At 58.0% G+C, this 17,422-nt stretch overlaps 1 protein-coding gene across 4 annotated transcripts; it reads right to left on the bottom strand.

Moving 5' to 3' along the window:
- Positions 1 to 3,563: 3,563 nt before the first annotated feature.
- PTPN6 (protein tyrosine phosphatase, non-receptor type 6) lies at positions 3,564 to 17,046 on the bottom strand. Of its 4 annotated transcripts, none has more exons than XM_012637818.1 (16): positions 16,882 to 17,046; positions 13,196 to 13,318; positions 12,747 to 12,941; positions 10,048 to 10,237; positions 9,772 to 9,888; positions 9,556 to 9,669; positions 9,302 to 9,398; positions 8,911 to 8,990; positions 8,573 to 8,722; positions 7,355 to 7,486; positions 7,061 to 7,215; positions 4,825 to 4,892; positions 4,574 to 4,725; positions 4,388 to 4,479; positions 3,905 to 4,045; positions 3,564 to 3,719 (listed from the first exon to the last, which is right to left on the bottom strand). In XM_012637818.1, exons 1-15 carry the CDS (start codon positions 16,893 to 16,895, stop codon positions 3,931 to 3,933), a joined length of 1,794 nt encoding a protein of 597 aa, XP_012493272.1. In that variant the 5' UTR covers positions 16,896 to 17,046; the 3' UTR covers positions 3,564 to 3,719; positions 3,905 to 3,930. The 4 variants fall into 4 exon arrangements, with proteins under 4 accessions (XP_012493272.1, XP_012493273.1, XP_012493274.1 ...); XM_012637819.1 differs by lacking the exon at positions 16,882 to 17,046 and adding an exon at positions 13,402 to 13,644; XM_012637820.1 differs by lacking the exon at positions 9,772 to 9,888.
- Between the last annotated feature and the right edge of the window lie 376 nt (positions 17,047 to 17,422).

A 17,422-nucleotide genomic window follows, 5' to 3' on the forward strand; every position in this document is an offset into this window, starting at 1 on the left:
AAAAATCTGATGACCCCAACAGGAGCTGCTTCCTTAGTGACAGGGCTATGGTAGCCGTGGGGGAGACCATGTGCGCCTGTTGAGGCCCTTCTGTGATCAGAAGCCCAGTGGATTGTATCGCCCAAACCTTCCATTTCTTAGTCACCAGGTGGGAGGACAGGGCTTTTCACTCCCACAGCTCTGGGGCCCCTAACAGAACAGGTGCGTGTTTTGCGTCCACAGATAAGCATCTCATGTCCTTCCTAAAACAGCTCCAGAATCCCAAGCACCAGAATAATGAAGCCACTATTTATACCCAAGTCCCACCACGGCCCATTTCTGTCCCTTTGGGGAAACAAGATTTGAAGCCATAGGAGAAAACACTGGGAGCAAAGTATATGCAGGAACTAAGAAATACATAGTAGGGGAGGAGGTGACTCTTAACAGGGGCTCAGGTTAATCTTCAGCTCCTTCAATTTTTGAAGAAGGGAGACCGATTTTTCCCTGCCCTGCAGGTTGACTGTCACGGCAGGAAAGGGAGATGAAGCAGGTGTGGCAGCCCCAATCCTCAGTTGCTGGGAGCCTAAGATGAGATCGACAGACAAAAGACAGGTCCAGTGACCTGGATCAGTCCACACATTCTTCACACTATTTCTTGCACGTCCCCAAGGTGGGGAGACAGTGGAAGTCCCCGGGGAACAAGCGTGTTTCCAAATCTTGCTGCGACTCTAGAGGCAGCCATTTTGTCTCCTTCCCATTGTTCCCCTCTTCCTGGTGATTCTCCCCCATCCAAAGGGGTGAAGGTCAGAGGTTGTTGGTCAGGAGGCCTCCATGGTCTTCAGGGCTACCTGAAGGTCACTGCTGAGGGAACCAACCCGGGGGCCATCTTTACCAGACAGTGTTAGGAGCTTCACAATTAGACCATCCAACACTGTACTGGAAGATGGACCCAGAGCCGGCCAACAAGGAACTCCAGGCCAGAGCTGACCATATGCTACAGGGACCCTGGCCACAGGCCAGATGAGGTCTCCTGGGTGTACAACCCAATCCCAAACTCAAGGTCGGCTGTAGGTTCTGGACCCGCCAGATGACAAATCATACGGGCGGAAGGAGGGGCTGGTGCCATTGTGTCCCTTCAGTGGCAGTCGGCGGCCAGTGAGAGCCACCTCTTGTGCAGGCCGAGGCTCCCAGGCTGTATGGGGAGGTGGGGAGGGGGTTGCAGCCAGCTAATGGCCAGGGGCCTGAGGCGATCGATGTCGCTGACACAGGGCAGGGGCCTCCATCATTACCCGGCAGTATTAGAGACTCCGGACCAGCACCCAAACACTGCTGGGTAAGACGAGGGCCCCCACCCAGCCTGCCCACCTTGGGCCAGGTGGGCCAGGCCCAGGCTCCCTGCGGAGAAGCTGCAGATCCCTGGCTCCCATCCCCCACCACCCGCACCCCTGGGGACACTTCCGGGTGAGCCCAGCCGCCTGCCACCAGCCCCACCCTGAGTGCCGATGGATCGCTGAGGCCCAGGCTGAGGCCTAGGCAGGAGGTCGGCAGCCCCTCACTCATCTGCTGTCAGCCTCTGAGCCCCTTCCCCCCCCACCCCCATAGCCTGTCCCCCCAACACACACCAACTCACCAGCCCTCATCCCCCTCTGCAGTCCCAGCTCAGCCCCACGACCCCGCACCTGGTGGCCTTTACCTGTCACCAGGCCCACCTGCCCTCCAGCGACTGAGTGCCGAGGAGAGGAAGGGGCATCAAGGACCCAGAGTCAAGGGCCTGGAGCCTGCCCTGACTTCACTCTTCCTCCTTCCTTCTTCGCCTGCCCGCAAGCGCAGGCTCCTTACCTGGGCCCCGCCCGCCGCCCTGCGCACAGGTGTGTCCTCCTGCCATAGGCTGCCCCCCCCACCGCCTTAACCCCTTCCCTCCCAGCACCAGCCACCGGCAACCCTCAGAGGCCCGGCCACCCCACTAGGCCGCCCAGCCTTTCCCAGGGCCTCTTCTCCTACCTACCTGATTTCTCCCCATCTCCAGAGGAGCAAAGGGAGGGACTGTCCTTGGCTCTCCCTCACCCCCCAGGAGGCTGCTGCCCCAGGCCTAGCCCTCTCCTCAGGGGCCTCAGACCCTGCCCACAGCCAGAGCTAGAGGGCCAGAGATCCCTGAGGTCAGCGAGGGGTCAGCTCTGCAGGGGTTGGGCCATGCCGCGCTGTGCCCAGCCTGTGCTGGGCTTCCCTGAGGGAAAGGGGAGGGAGGAGGCCCCACCAGGCCTGTGAAAGGCACGCAGGTCCCAGCAGGGTGCCCTTAGTGTCCCACCAAGAGACCCCAGCTGGCCCCGATCCTTCCGATCCTTCCGAGGCAGTGTGGAGCTGCTCTCAGCACGGGGCTCCAGTGGAGTCCAAGGCCCAACCCAAGAGCAGCTAGCCCGAGAGCGGTTAGAGGGGTGGGACCTGCCGTCCTTTTGTGCAGCTCCCGCAGGCAGGTGTAGAAAGGGCGTTGCTGAGAGGGGCCCCAAGGCCAGGCCTGCAGGTGAGGGCCCCACCCACCCACCCCCTGGAGGGCCACAGTCCTGGGAGCTATTGTGTTGCTCAATCCCAGAGCTGCTCTCTCCCTCCTCTTTGTTTGCGTCCTTCTTAATACCTGTCTGCAATTATTTCATGTTTGTGGATCTGTCTCCCCGACCAGTCTCCTAAGTGCCGTAAGGACAGGGACTGTGCGATGCCTTGACGCTGAGGTTTGCTGAGTAACACAAGTCAAGCCTTTGTGCTCCAGGACCCAGCCCCGCTCCTGAGCCCTTGCAGGAGTGGGAGCCAGGCCTTCCCGAGGTGGGGCTCGCTGGCTCACCTCCCCAGGAAAGGGGCGTTTTAAATGCAGAAGGAACCCCACCCTGGACACAGGGGAGGGTAGAGGGTCCTAAACGGTAAAACAATCTTCAGGTCAGCCAGCCATTCAGGAGGGTAAGGACGGCAGCGCCCTGGCTGGGGGAGCAGCGCTCGTGTGTCCCCCATCCCCCAGGTGGAGGATGCAAGGAGCCTGGCCTTAGGTCTGTGCTTCCTGGCCCTTGTTACTCGGAAGTTGGCATCAGCCCAGTGTGGCTGGGTCTCCCTCAGGGTGGCCCCAGCCGCATCTCCAGAAAAAGGAGAATCGGGGCTGAGGCCCAGCGGCCCAGGCTAAAATCGCAGCTTCACTGCTCAATAGTCCTGTGACCTTAAGCAAGTTACTTCATTTCTCTGTGCCTCCACCGGAAAGTGAAAGGCTTTCACCTTTCACTGAAAGGTACCTGGGTTGATTTTACACGTGGAATCTTTTGAACAGTGCCTGGGCACATGGCAAGCATGTCATGAATTATTGTTGCCATTGTTATCATTGTCCACTGGCTCCATGATCTTAACAACCACCCAGTTATGATCATCCTCCATTCGAAAGAAAAGAGACAGAGGAAGCTTGCCCAGATCGCACGCCTGTGTGTGCAGCAGAGTCCAGAACCAAGAGTCTGACCATGAAGACCGAGCTTTCACTCGGCCGCCCATACTGCTGCCCACCCTGCTCCCCCAGCCCACCCACAAGACACTCAGAGTCAGAGTTAGAAGCAACACACAGTGATCCCACGGGCTTTATTTACAAGAGTGGAAGGGCCTTGCTGGGCTATATACAGGGGAGGGGCAGGGCCATCTAAATTACAATAGAATGGGGGCTCCCGGTTCAGGCTGCAGTGGGTCCACAGGAAGCCTCTGCACGATCAGGGCTGAGGCTGCAGAGAGAAGGGAGTGAGGGAGTGAGAGCGTGGCTGGAACCTGGAGAGGGGACAAGAAGCAGGTCTGGGAGCAGCTGGGAAGCACAGAGCGAGACTGCAGCCACCCCATGCATCCAGGGGAAATCACCGGAGCCAGGGCACCGGGGGGCAGCCCGGGGGAGACCCCGTAGAAGGGGTCGTACCATGGCCACTCCGGACAGCGCCCGGCTCATTTCCTCTTGAGGGAACCCTTGCCCTTCTCCTTGTCTGCTGACCGCTGCTTCTTCACCTTCTCCTCCTTCTTGCCCTTACTCTGCAGGTTCTCGTACACATCCTCCTTGTTTCTGTGGGTGGGCAAGAGCAGGCAGTCGGTGCAGGCCAGCGGACAGTGCAGGGTGACCCAGCACCAGCAAGCCCCCTGGGCCACCCATCTCACCTGGTCACTGTCCCTACACTAGACACAAAGCTCCTTGAGGGCAGAGGCTGTGTCCCATACATTAGCACACTGCTGGGACCTGGCACAAGCCCACGAGCAGTGGGCACTTGGGAAACACTTGTGAACAGTGAGCCAAGCTCGAACTTGAACCCAGCTCTCCCCAGCTGCAACACGTCCTCTCCAGAAAGGGAGGATCGGGTCAGGCAGGAGAGGGGACGAGACCGGGAGGTGGCAGGCAGGGGCCACTCACCTGGAGGAGGTGCGAGATGCCTTGGCATGGGCATTCTTCATGGCCGGGGGGTAGGTGATGTTCCCGTACTCGGACTCCTGGCCCTTCTGTGACTGTGGGCAGAGATGCGGTGGGAAGACAGTGGTCCCAGCAGGCCCAGGTGACGCCCACTCCCACTGCAGCCCACCGGGCCCGCTCTACACGCACCTGCATGACCTCCAGCTTCTTCTTGGTGGTTTCAATGAATTGGGCAATGGCCACGTAGATGAACTTGTACTGCGCCTCCGTCTGCACCATGCCCGAGCGCTGCGCCCGCACCATCTGGATGGTCTTCTGGATGTCGATGTCACAGTCCAGCCCTGGGCAAGGGTGGCAGTCGGACCTCAGGCCCAAGCAGGGGCAGACACCAGGGGGCTGCTGACCTGCCCACCCCCAAGGTCCCCCCAGGTGACCCTCACCTTTGGTGGATATGTTCTCCATGAGCATGTCGATGACAATGATAGTGCCTGTGCGGCCAATGCCCGCGCTGGAGAGAGCAGGGGGCTCAGTCAGAGGCTTGGTCAACTCCTCACAGGGAAGGGCTCCGGCCCTGAGGAGCCTGAGCCTCCAGCCACACGAGAGAGCGCGCGCGAGAGTCACTGGGTGAGCGAGGGCAGGAGCCACCCGGCCCTGCGCCGGTGCTGCCCACCCACGTCAGCCGAGGGATCTGCAGGCAGGGCCTGGCTCTGAAGTGCTGACTTGGGCCCTACAGCCGCCTCCATCCTTTCCCTTCCTCCCAGCCCAGGGCTACCCTCCTCCACTCCCTGACCCTTCCCTCCTGCTGCCCCCTATCCAGGAAGATCTGGGACCCCCACATCCCACAGCTGTCCTGCCGGCTCCGCAGGCACTCTGCACCCTCCCTGTCCCTCGCTGCAAGAGTTGCGTTTGGAGCTTCTTTCTGTGGGGCCTCATTTCCCTTTTTCTCCAAAGCCTGGCCGGGAAAGGGCAGCGCTGAGGCAACGGGAAGCAGGGGCTTGGAGGAGTAGCGAGGCGGGAAGTCTCTTCTTCTCTACCCTCTGCCACCACCCTCTGCCAGACAGACCCCACGGAGACTGCAGTCCCGCCCTCGACGGGGCCCATCAGGCCGATGCCCGGAGTCGCGCTGTCTAATTTCAAACCCAGATTGTCAAAAATAACCCCCCCATCACCCACTTCCTTCCTGTAACTTCTAAATAAAGGCCATGAGGCTTTCAAGAAGTGTGTGAATGTGTGTGTGGTGGGGGCAGGGGGCAGCAGGAGGGTAGTTCCTGGGGACGGGCTGCCCCTGGGAGGGCAGCGGGCAGAGCAGGGTCCCCAAGACAGTATGTAGGGGCACCTCCAGATTCAGCCCACCCAGCCCTGCCCCAGGGCAAATAGTTGCGGGTGGGAAGAAGGAGGAAGTCTGAGGTCCTCACAGACCGGTCACATGGAGAGAGTGGGAAGGGAAGAGGGCAAGGCTGCCGGCAGTTACCAAACCATCAACAGCTCCCATCTTTGGAGGGCTTAGAGGATTCCAGACACAGCGACAGGGTCTCGTTTAACCCTCACAACCACGCTAGGAGATCCTGACATTACAGATGAGGAATCTGAGGGTCAGAGAAGTTAAGTAACTTTTTTCTCTTCTTTTCTTTTTTTAAGAGACAGGGTCTTGTTCTGTCGCCTAGGCTGGAGCACAGTGGCATCATCATAGCTCACTGCAGCCTCAAACTCCTGGGTGCAAGCGATCCTCCTGCCTCAGCCTCCCGAGTAGCTGGGACTACAGGCATGAACAACCAAGCCCAGGTAATTTTTTTTTTTTTTTTGTCTTTTTAGAGATGAGGTCTTGAGATAATGCCCAGGCTGGTCTCGAATACCTGGCCTCAAGTGATCCACCCACCTCAGCCTCTCAAAGTGCTGAGATTACAGCACCTAGCCTAGAAGTTGGGTTAACTGTCCAAGGTCACAGAGCTGGTAAGTGGAGGCACTGGAATTTAAACAGATGGCCTCATCTGGGAGCCTGCACCTGCTGCCTCCCGTCCTGGCCAGGCCGGCTGGGGTGCTCATTTGTGGGACCCCCGGCTCCTCCTCACTGCTGCCCCACCCTCCACCTCACAGGAACAGGGTCTCCTGGTCATGAACAGGAGGGTCTCCAGAGGAGCTGGCGGTACATGTGCCCCTCCCAAAGACAGAGCTGTCCCTAAACAACCCTGGGGGCCAAGCTGCCAGGCATGGCTGGGGAAGCGGGGAGGGAGGGAGGAGCAAAGAAGAAGACTAAGCCCCCCAGGGCTACAGGCAGGGTAAGAGGAGGGCTGGGGAGCCACACAGAGTGCAGGTGAAGGTCTTGGGGGCAGCCAGGACCAGGTCTCTGGGGAATGCCAGTCCAGCCTCTCCCCACACTAGCTGGTGACCTGGCCAGTGGCTGGGTCTCTGTTTCCTCGCCTGTGTTTACAGGGTTGGACTAGATTCAGGGAAGCCCCAGAGGAAGGCACTCCAGGCAGAGGGCCAACAGGAGGGCTGCTTCCAGCCAAGCTCCATCCAAGGGTCTGGAGCCACGAAGGGGTCCAGAAGAGGCTGGGGCGGGGCAGGGGGTGGCATTAACGTTAATGCGTACGCTGCTTACAACAGCACAGGCACCGGCTGTAGTTACCTCTCAGCTGTTACTTTTATTGTTACTACCACTGTGATGATTATTCTCACCTGCAATGCACGATGATGGGCCCTGCATGAGGCAGATTTTCCTGCCGCTGGTTGATCTGGTCCAGGAAGCTGAGGACACCCCCAGGATCACTGGGGACCCCATGGTCGGGCCAGCTCAGATACTGGTAGTGCCAGATCTCCCGAACCAGGTCCCCCTGGGCCGAGGACACAAGGTCAGTGCCCTCTGCTCCCACCATTGATGAGGCACCCATCCTGCCTCGTCCCACCCCACCAGACAAGAGCTCAGGTCCAAGGAGGGGATCCAGGAGTGGGGAAGGGGGTGGGGACACTCACGTTGTCCAGTGGGGAGACCTGCAAGGTGCGGAGTTTGTACTCAGACGTGTCGTGCTCCCCACAGTTGGTCACAGAGTAGGGCCCATAAACACGCTGAGTGCCCACCTCTGGCCAGTATGGGACACATTTGTTCTGAAAAGGGAGAGTGGAGGTGGGGAATGAGGCACAGATGCAGGTCTGGGGTCCCTGGTGCCGGGCCACACACTTGCGGGATGAATGGATGCACTGGCTGAGAGCCGGGAGACCTGGGATCTGGTCTCGGACCAGCCACCAACACGTGATGAGATCAGCCACTTAACCTTACAATTCATTCCATAAACATCGCTTGGCACACACTGAAGCTGCAGCTGTGCAAACCAGGCTGCAGTTACAAACACAAATCAGACCCAGACCAAGTCTAGGCCTCTGCACCTCTAGGAGCTCACAGAGGGACGGGTGAGCGGGAGCATGGTTGAGCAAGAGGTTAATGCTCCCTCTAGGTTATAGAGGAAATCAGAGATGGCTTTGCAGAAGAGGTAGCATTTGAGCTGGGTCTTCAACAGTGAGGAGTCTGCCAGGCAGAGATAGTGTGGAGAGAGAAAGTCATTTCCTAGCAGAAAATGAGCTTGTGCAAAGAGAGTCATGGGAACCTGAAAGGGCCTGGTCCGCCAGAGGCAATGAGTGGCACAGGGAAGCACGGAGTTGGAGGGAAGATACCAGGCCTTGAATGCCAGGTCTTACGGTGTGATTTCATCCCAAAGGCAACTGGAAGCCATCGCAGGGTTCCCAGAGAGGGAGCAATGTGACACAGTTTGCGCTTCAGACGGGATCACTGTGATGACAGTGCAGAGGGTGCCACGGAGGGGGAGCTTCCTGGAGGAGGGGCAGACTCCAGAGACACTTATGAGCAGAGAGCACAGGAGGGCACCGGGGTAGGGGCAGGTGGGGAAGGAGCAGGGGAAACATTTGCTTTGGGACAGACACATTAAGGAAGAAACAGTCTAAAACCTGGGTCTAGAGCTCAGGAGAGCCCAGGAACGAAGCAGAGATCTGGGAGTCAGCATGTAGAGACTGTCTGTAGGCCTCAGTTTCCCATTTTCCCCACAAAGGCCAGGTCCTTGCCCTCTGAGACTCCTTTCTGCCCTGGCATCTGCAGTTCCTTGGGCTTAATGGTGGTTAACGGCAGGTACTGGGGAGGGGCGGGGGATCAGGATGTAGCGGCGCAGGGCTGTGTCCTACCCGGCCTTTCTCCACCTCTCGGGTGGTCATGACGATGACACGGGTGTTCTCCTGCCACACCATCTGCCAGAAGTCGTTGACTGTGGCCTCCAGACAGCCCTGGCTGGCGATGTAGGTCTTAGCGTTCTCATCGGGACCTAGCAGCTGGTTCTGGAGGCAAACACAAAGAGATGCACCCAGGACGGTGGGACCCTCGGCCTGGGACGGGCCCTGCACCACTGCCACCCACCCAAGACACCCTCTTCGGCTTTGCCCAGGGATCTCTGCATCTAGGGTCCCCATGAAACAGGGAATTCCCAGGGCCCAGCATCTCCTCCCGCGGGACCCACAGCACCAACCTTGACATAGTTGGCATTGATGTAGTCGGACCCAGGGATGTTACTGTCACGTCCCTGCAGGATCACTCGGCTGTGGTCAACTGGAAGTGGGCAGAGAGGACACGAGACGGCCTGGGTCAGCCAGGCCCTCCCCACCTCCGGGGTGGACCCTTCCTGAGGGGACAGGCCATTCTGGTCTCAAAAGCCACGAGGCTCACAGAGGACTGTGGGCAGCAGGGGAGGGGTCCGTATGGAGTGGGGGCAGGGGCAGCCTGCCTGTCAGCGGTGGGGAGGCTCCACCGGGAGGGGAGAGGCTTTTGGAGGAGAGCGGGCAAGGGCTGGGGCGGGGCGGGCTCCTGGGTGAATGGAAGCTGCCTGGGAGAGGAGGAATGGGGGCTGCCTGGGCGCTCACAGGGGAGAATGTTCTTGTAACGGTTCTTGCCCTTGTTCTCTGGCCGCTGCCCCTCCAGCCGCTGGTGCAAGTTCTTCACCTCCTGCTTCTGCAGACTCTGGGACGCGAGAGGGGAAATGAGCACCGGCCCCTGGAGAGGGCGTCCGCAGGGGGAGCTGGCGCGGGGCAGGTGGGCAGAGGGGGGAAGGGCGGGCCTGGGGCGCACGCGGCTGCCGCTGCCTCAGCTGCCCCGCCCTGGCAGTTCCCATGTGCACCTCAAACTCCTCCCAGAAGCCAGCCTTGGCTGTGTCCTCGGACTCCTTCTTCTTGTTCAGTTCCAAGACCCGGTTCTCGATGTCAGCCGCATTCACCCGCGTGGCGTAGTATGGCTGGGGTGCGGGAGGGCAGAAGTCAGTGACTTAGAGGACTTAGACGCTCACGTCTGGGGTTGGCCTGGGGGAGGAAGGAGGCAGCCGGGCCCACCCCCTCACCTGCCGCAGGTAGACAAAGGCACCTGAGGCCTCCTCAATCCCCGTCTTCTTGAAATGCTCCACCAAGTCTGTGAGGCTGTCGAAGGTCTCCGAACCGCCCACCGTGTAGCGTCCACCCTGAGGGGTGCCAAGTAAGGCCAGCCCATGGGGCCTGAGCCTCCCTCCCTGCACCCCCAGCCTTGAACCCAAGTCCAGGCTGACTCTCCCCACCGCCCACGCTGTGGGCACCGTCAGGAGTCCCAGATAAATGCTTCTCACACCGCCCGGCTGCCTTACCTCACACATGACCTTGATGTGGGTGACCCTGAGCGGGGAGCCCGGGCCAGCCTTGGGCTGGTCACTGAGCACGGACAGCACAAAATCTCCTGGCTGGCTGAGACTTTCACGCACGAGAAATGTCCAGGGCTCACCCTTGGCCTGCAGCAGTGTCTCTGCCTGCCCTCCAGACATGTGGCCATGGTACCACCTAGAGAAGGCAGCATCAGGACGTGAGACCCAGGCCACAGGGGAAGGCGCTGGGCAGAGACACTCACGGAGAGGAGGAGGGAAATGGAGTAGTTACTATGTGTCAGGCACAGTGCTAGATGCTTTCAGACCCACCACCACGTTTGGTTCCATTACTGTCTCACAAAAATGCTGGAGAAGCAGGTATTATCCCCATTTTACAGATGAGGAAACTGAGGCTGAGCAGTTGCACAATGGCCCAGGGCCCTTGACTGGTACGAGGCAAGCCTCAGGAGTTTTAACCAGGCTTTAAACCCAGAGCCCACCTCTGGAAGGCACAAAGGCAAGCAATATCCAGAACATATGAAAGACAGGGCTGGGCTGGGGAGAGGCCAGAGACAGAGAGACGCAGAGGCCAAACCACAGAGAGTGATGGGAGACAGGGAGGGACGGAAGTCACAGGGAACATCGGGGAGAACCCCCCCAGGGAAGCAGAGAAGACAGACAACCCCACTGGGGAAAGAGTGGTTTGGGGGGCTCCAGGGTACCCTAGATGATGTCACTGAGGGGGAGGCCAGGGTTCAAAGGGGCTCAAAGGGGCTGTCGGGGTAGAAAGCAGAACTAAGACCTTTCCCCGAAGCACACCCCCTTCCCAGGAGGAAACTGTAGCCCCACAATGCCCAGCCCCACAGGAAACCACGTGATGGAAAAAACACAAAACTCCTTCTGGGGAGAGAGTGAGAAGTGAGGTTGTGAGGTTTCCTCAGCCCAGGGACCAGGGGAAGGGGGGCATTTTCCAACCGCAGGGATGGGGGAAGGAGGGAGGGGACCAGTCTGTCCTGACCATCTCGCCCCTGCCCAGAAGAGACTCCACCTGAGAGACCTGTCTAGAGCCCCTCCCCACCATGAGCCCCTTGGCTGCTCCGACCCACCACGCTAGGGCCCTCAGGCAGGGGAGGGGGCTGAGCCCCTTCCCTCAGGCCCCAGGATGAGGAAGTCTCCATGCAAATGTGAAGCTGGCCACAAGAAGAAAGCCAGCAAGGCATCCAGGGGACAAATGCAAATTCCTGCAGAAAAGGAGGGGCTGCGGCCAAAGGCAGGAACATAACAGGCATTTGGAGACAGAGCTTCCCACATACCCCAGGGTCAGGGGTGAGACGGGCTTCTCAGCGTGGGTCACTCAAAAGGGCCTCGAGGGTGGCTGTCCTGGTCTTTATCCCCCTCCCAGCGCTGCCCTCCTTCCCTGCTGGCTTCTCCCAGATTCTTAGTCCAGGGAGCCACTTGGGGCCTCCTCCCCTCTTTCAACCCATCCTCCTCCAGTAGGGCTGGTCCTGGCTTGGGGCAAGGAGACAGAGAGGACATGAGGCGTTAAAGGGGGTCTCAGTGGCAAAATCCCTGTGGGTGCTTCAGGTGGGGAGGGGATGGGCCAGAGGGAGCAGACATCTAGACAGTACTGAAGGGCGACCATGAGCAGAGCCATCCATCCCGAAGAGGAAGGCCTCAGCGGAAGCAGATGGATGGCTTCGTGTTGACTGGAAGGAGGTCTCCACGGTGGGCCACAGGGTTTCAACCTCAGCCTTATCCAGTTCTGAGTTCTAATCAGTGACTCAAACAAAACCATGGGTGCCAGCTTGGAGGCCTGAATCTCAGAAAGATGAAAGCGGACAGAACCAAGTTTCAGAACCATTTCGACAATCGATCCACAAATACAGCACAGGAGCCAGTTGGCTTGGCCCCAGGAGTCTACGTGAAAAAAACCCTTAGGATTATTCCTCTGCCCTTGACTTTAATAGGACCTGTCATTGGGCTGTAGCTGCAGAAATGAGCCACTGTGCAGGCAGGAGCATTTGATCCCCCCACCCAGGCTTTGGGGAGACCACATGGGGAGTAGCTGGCCCAGTTCCGGGACCACATCTTGGCAACAAAGGGAGAGCAGGGAACTGCCTCGTAGTACTCAGTGTCCAGGACAGTCCTAGGCCGGTTGCACATGTGACCACATTCCATCCCATTTTCAATTATCTGTGCTTGAGCCAAGGAACCAGCCAAGCTCTATCCAGCCCCAGAGGACCAACCCATCCTCACTGGGCTGCGAAGATAAAGTGTCAGGTGTCCTAATGAGCTCCAGTCCCTGTGATCCCTTCAACATCAATGCCTCCTGGGTTAACCCACGTGGGAGGGCAGGGGGGAACTGCAGGAAGGCAGGTTCGGTTCCGTAGAAGGAAGCGCTTTCTAACAACAGAGCTGACCTATGAAATGCCAGCAGGAGCAGCGGCCTCCCTGTCACCAGTAGGACCAGGATTGCCAGCAGACAGGGACCCTAGAGTAAGACACAGCTTCCTCAGGGGCGAGACAGAGAGGGTGGTGGGTTATCCTCTGAGACCCCAGGCTGCAGTGTGACATGGAGGAGAGACACAGAGGCCTGACAGGGAGCGGGGATGGGGAAGGGACTGGGCGTGGGCAGTACCGTGGTGCCAGTGCCATGGGAGCCAGCCCGCCTCTGTGGGAGGGGGCTGGGCTGCGAAGCCCCTCACCTCTCGTTGGTGGGGTCGGAGCAGTTCAGCGGGTACTTGAGGTGGATGATGGTGCCGTCGCGGTCCTGCAGGACACCCTGCTGCTGTGTGTAGTACTCCACCAGCTCAGTCAGCGTCGCGAACTTCTCCCCTCCGTACAGGTCGTAGAAATCCCCAGAGTTCTGGATCCGAATATGGGTCACCTGATCCCCCACCCTGTGGGATACCAGGAGGTGAGGCCAGGCCTTGCTGGAGTAGAGGCAGGTCGGGTGGTGACAGACTGAGGGTCCCGAGTGTGGGGCACGCACAGGATGGGGCAGACACCGGGCGGGGGGACAAACTGGGGCAGGGGGCAAGGACACAGACAAAGCTGGGGACTGGGGAGTCAGCCCTTCCATGGGGAACGGGGAATGAGCGGTCCAGGGTCTGGACCCACAGGACAGAGCTGCCAGAACACTGGAGGGACCTACCTGACAGAGAGCGAGAAGTCACCCTGGTTCTTGCGACTGGGCCGAGCCAGGAAGCTCCCATGGACGCCCCGGCCCTTCAGCAGAGTCTCTGCATCCAGCCCACTGAGGTCTCGGTGAAACCACCTGGAAGGCCCGGGCAGGGCGGTGAGGGAGGTCCTCTGGCCCCAGGGATCCTTCCTCCTGCTGCCGGGATCCCAGGCCCTTACCTCACCATCTTGGGGCTCCCAGAGAGGAAAGGGGTGCAGAGAATGAGGTGGCACAGCCGAGTCTGGGCAGCGAGAACGCTGGGGCTAAGCCTCAGACCCAGCTCTCGGTGCCAGGCCACCTTGCCACCCCCGGCGGTCCTGGTTCTGGGGCTGCCACTCCACTGGCCTGGGGCAGCCGGCAGGGCGGGGACAGGAAGGGGCGCGGCCGACCCCTTGGGGGAACTCACTTGTACTTCTCGTTTTAGAGCAGAGCAGGGGAAGAGAAGCAGAGCCGGGTGGTAGGGTGGCAGTGGGGGTGGGGATGGGGCCCGCTTCCCACACGTCTGCGATCAAAGGTTCAGGAGCATGGCCTGCACGTATGTGACAACACATGAAATAAGGACACATGTGTGCCTTGCGCCCTCTGGGCCGGGATCATGCTTCATGCACGTGAACACACATGGTCCCAGGCCATCTCTTCCACCTCCATCAGCTGCTTCTGCACAGCCTTCCCTGGCTAATACAATGCTAATAGCAATGACAACAGGTGACAGCTACCATTCAGTGGAGTCTTACCGTCTGCCAGGCACTGCGCTATGACATCCTTTACGAGCCTTGTCTGACTTATTCCTCACCACAGCCCTATTATTCTTCTCTTTAGCCCCATTTTGCAGACAAGGAACTTGAGGCCCAGGGAATTTAAGGAATTGCCGAGGTCATGCAGTTAGTAAGTGGCAGTGCCAGGATTCAAACCCAGACCATCTGGATCCAAAGCCAATGATTTTAACTACTGTACATCAACCCTCAAGGCGTCAAAGAACAGCGGTTGGGAGACTCCTTGTCCAAAGGGGCTGCTGTGGGACGGGGAGACTCCCTAAGTCTTGTAGACGATCCCAACAGGGAAGGGTGCCTTCCCCTGACCAACACACACATCTGAAGAGATGCCACTGTGGCAGAGGGATGAACAAAATGACCCCTTTATAGCCCTTTCAAATTCGGGTCCTTTCTACTTCCTGTCTCTAGGCCTCTGCCCTGCCCCAGGGCTCTGACCAGGGGGTCTGTCTCTTGGGGGATGGATGAAGGACAGGGGCCGAGTCCTTGCCCCTTTAGAGGGCCTAAACACAAAAAGCGTATGATGCTCCCTGTCTGTAATTCCAAATACAAACACCAGCACCACCAAACCAAAACCAGGAAAGAAGCCAACAGAGGACACACGGAAACTCATACTGGTGGCTTCCCCTAGGGAGGAAAATTGAGTGGCTGGAGGACAGGGGTAAGAGGGACACTTGCTTCTCCCATACACCTTTTTGAATGTCGTACGATAGGCATGAATTACCTTTATAAAAATAAAGATATTGACTAGGAGACGGAAATTTCTGGGAAACTTCTTGGGTACTGGGAATGCTCTGTGTCTCGATCTGGGTGCTATTCACATGCATGTGTATAAATGTGAAGTCAATCAGGCTACATGCTTAATATTTACGCACATTATGCATATTGTACCTCAATAAAAAATATAAAAAAATAAATAACCAAGTTCTAAAGCCCGACAAAAGTCTAATTTTCCCGTAACAACTACTTTATCATTTTAAGAAACATTGAACATCAACTTCCAGCCCCAAAAAGGATTTTCCTCTCTTTTTTGGGGGGATGCGTCCCCCTCTTATTGGTGCCCTGGGGAATTTGCTTGGTCTGTTTACTGCATGGTCCAAGTTTGACTACCCTTTCAGTTTGGACACTGCCCTAAAAGACCTGGAACGCCCATGAACTCCCTCCCATACCCAGGGGCAGGAAGTGCATATGCAAAGTTGTCTCCACCACAGAGAGATCCACTAGGCTCTTGTTCAGCGCCTCGCACCACACTAGGCACCAGGTGTCCAATAAGCAAACTCATCAATACGCATGCACACACACGGTCACAAACACAGCCTGCTTGTCATATACAGATGAGTGTGCACACACAAGTATACCACTTATGCACACACAGTCCCACGACAGGCACCCCATCACCCATGGCTACCCACACGCATACCTGGCACAGGTGCAAATCTCCACACGTGGACACACGATCCTGACCACACACAAAGTTTCAGGTCACGCTCTCCACCAAACGCCTGCTGCACCCTGGCCCCTACTCTCCTTCTAGGGCTTAAACCCACTTGGTGGGAAGAAACTAACTAGTATAGTCTCTTCTATCCTTTGGCAGGAAAATAAAAAAACACCCCCCTTACGTTGGCACAGCGCGCTGGAGTTTGCACAGCACTTGCACGCACACAATTTCACTTGAGCTCAGACAGCCCTGTGATGTAGGAATTATTTTCCCCGTTTTTTTTCTTTTTGAGATAGGGTCTTGCTCTGTTGCCCCAGCTAGAGTACAGTGGCATCATCATAGCTCACAGCAACCTCAAACTCCTAGGCTCAAGCGATCCTCCTACCTCAGCCTCCCCTCAGCACACTGCCACGACCTGCTAATTTTTCTGTATTTTGTAGAGACGGAGTTTTTCTCTTGCTCAGGCTGGTCTCGAACTCCTGAGCTCAAGCAATTCACTCGGCCTCCCAGACTGCTAGGATTACAGGCGTGAGCCACCGCGCCCGGCCCACTCTGACAGTCATTCCCTTACGGCGTCCCAACTGCAGCGAGGTCTGACCTGCCCCGGCCCTGCCTCTGCTGCTCTGGTGTCCCCTGCTGCAGGCGCCCCTCCTTTTTGTGTTTGTTCCTACATCAGGGCTTTGTGCTCGCCATTTCCTCTGCCCAGGGGTGCTTGACTCTTGATCACATCACAGGGCTGGCCCCTCCTCCTCATCCAGGTCTCAGCTCAAATGTCACCTCCTCAGGAAGCCCTCCCTGACCTCTCCAGCTAGTAATGGCCCTGACATCCCTGGTCCCTTGCTAGCATGTGAAGTGGTTCCATTTTCTGCATGACACTTTTGAGAATCTAAAATGATCCTACGTATCAGGGTTATGTGTTCAGTCTGTCGCCTCCCACTGGAATGTAAGCTCGGTAGGAGCAGGGACCACGTCTGTCTTGTTCATTCCTGTATCACCAGCATCTTTAACAGGACCTGGCCTGGAACAGATGCTCAACACTGTGAAGGGAAACTAAAAGAAAATGGAACCAAGGTAGGTGCTGGGAAGTACGGGGAAGTTGGCTGGGAATGGGAGCACTTTCTCAGGTTTGCCTTACAGACTGTTATGTTTGAGGTGATACAAGCTACACACAGGTACAGGCCCTAAGAAGGAGGCAGAAGTAGGGGACCAGAGGCTGGAGGTAGAAATGCAATGGTGAGAACAGATACACACTTGTCAGGGGAAAAGTGTTCCAGAAAGAAGGGGCAGAGGGGCATGAATGAGCCTGGGGGTCCTCACATCTTGGGGGAAGGAGAAAGTACATAGGGACAGGAAGCAGACCCAGGGCAGGGGACAGCAGCAGATTGCAGTCATGGCCATGCCCCTCCCTCCCAAACAGGAGACTGTGGGACCCAGCTGGTGCAGTGACTTACCCACGGGACAGCATCTCCCTGGAGGGATGGGGTAGTCACAGGCAGAAGGCCACAGTGGGCGGGGTCAAGCCAGTGGCACAGCTGTGCACAGTGGCCCAGGCCAGGTGAGGAAAAAACACTCAGAACTCAGCCACTTCCTCCTCAATCCAGCCCGCCAGGCCAATGGCACTGCAGGGACAAGCCTCTAGACTAATGGTCTTCAGGGAAGGACAGGTGGGGCGGGGCTGGCCTGAGACCGCCCACAGCAGCCAGCTTCCCCCTGCAGCCCCAATCAGTAGTCCGGCAGGCCTGCCTGCCAGTCCAGAGCCGCCATCCCTAAGAGGGGAGGAGCCACCTGGAGCTCCACCTGGAGCCCAAGCTGACAGAGCAGCAGGAGGGCAGGTAGGGGCAAAGACCAGGAAGTAACCCTGGCCAAGGGAACATCAACCAATGGGGGACCTCTCAGTCAGCGGAAACCAAGGGGCCTAAGGAAAAGCCCCGGGATCCCAATCCCTCAGAGAAGGAGGTCCACCTGGGCAGGCCCACCCACCCAGAGTGTTGA

This window comes from Propithecus coquereli, unplaced genomic scaffold (assembly GCF_000956105.1).
Source record: "Propithecus coquereli isolate 6110/MARCELLA unplaced genomic scaffold, Pcoq_1.0 Scaffold124, whole genome shotgun sequence".
NCBI classification, from domain to species: domain Eukaryota; kingdom Metazoa; phylum Chordata; class Mammalia; order Primates; family Indriidae; genus Propithecus; species Propithecus coquereli.